The sequence below is a fragment of the Plectropomus leopardus genome, unplaced genomic scaffold (assembly GCF_008729295.1).
Source record: "Plectropomus leopardus isolate mb unplaced genomic scaffold, YSFRI_Pleo_2.0 unplaced_scaffold49599, whole genome shotgun sequence".
NCBI classification, from domain to species: Eukaryota; Metazoa; Chordata; class Actinopteri; order Perciformes; family Serranidae; genus Plectropomus; species Plectropomus leopardus.
In genome coordinates, this window is record NW_024654437.1 from 1 (window position 1) to 562 (window position 562).

Sequence of the window (562 nt, forward strand, 5' to 3'; positions counted from 1 at the left end):
TAACTGTTCTTCATCTGGTTTTCCTGTCTAACATTAACTGTCTAGACTGTCTGCAGAGTACAGCTGATATGAAGAAAAAGCACTGAGGTGCCAGTGCCAAATAGAAAAGGTTATTAGGTTTACACACCTTTCTCTGAGGAAACAGGGACTTTGAACAGTATGTATTTAGTCTTGCCCTTCTCTGCCACTGAAGTTCCAATGTTGTAGGCGTTGCCCTCTTTGTCGTAGTGCGGGTGGGATGAGACCAAGTTTACTGGCAGGTACTTCATGTAGTCCACCTGTGTAAAACAAAAAGTTAAGCAACTCATGAGCTCTTAAATCAGCAAGTATTAATACTGATCACTTGTCTTCCAGATCGGAAGATGATGTTACCTTGTCCTGCGTTTCCAGCGTCACAGGGTCAATCTTGCGGATGTAATTTGTTTCAGAGGTGGCGTAATAGTCCTTTCCGTATTTAATGAAATTGCTTGCACCATTGTCAGTGAAGTCAGGCACTGTGTGGTTGAGAAAGGTGATTGCCCTGAAAAGTAAGAGAAAACCATTTGAAGAAATGTGATGTGAT

At 42.0% G+C, this 562-nt stretch overlaps 1 protein-coding gene across 1 annotated transcript; it reads right to left on the reverse strand.

The window, feature by feature from the left end:
• Nucleotides 1–127: 127 nt before the first annotated feature.
• Nucleotides 128–537, reverse strand: LOC121939514 (beta,beta-carotene 15,15'-dioxygenase-like; the record flags this gene model as incomplete). Its single annotated transcript, XM_042482531.1, has 2 exons — nt 128–278; nt 373–537. Coding segments are annotated over 2 exons (316 nt in total), but the record flags the coding sequence as incomplete, so codon positions are not given.
• Between the last annotated feature and the right edge of the window lie 25 nt (nt 538–562).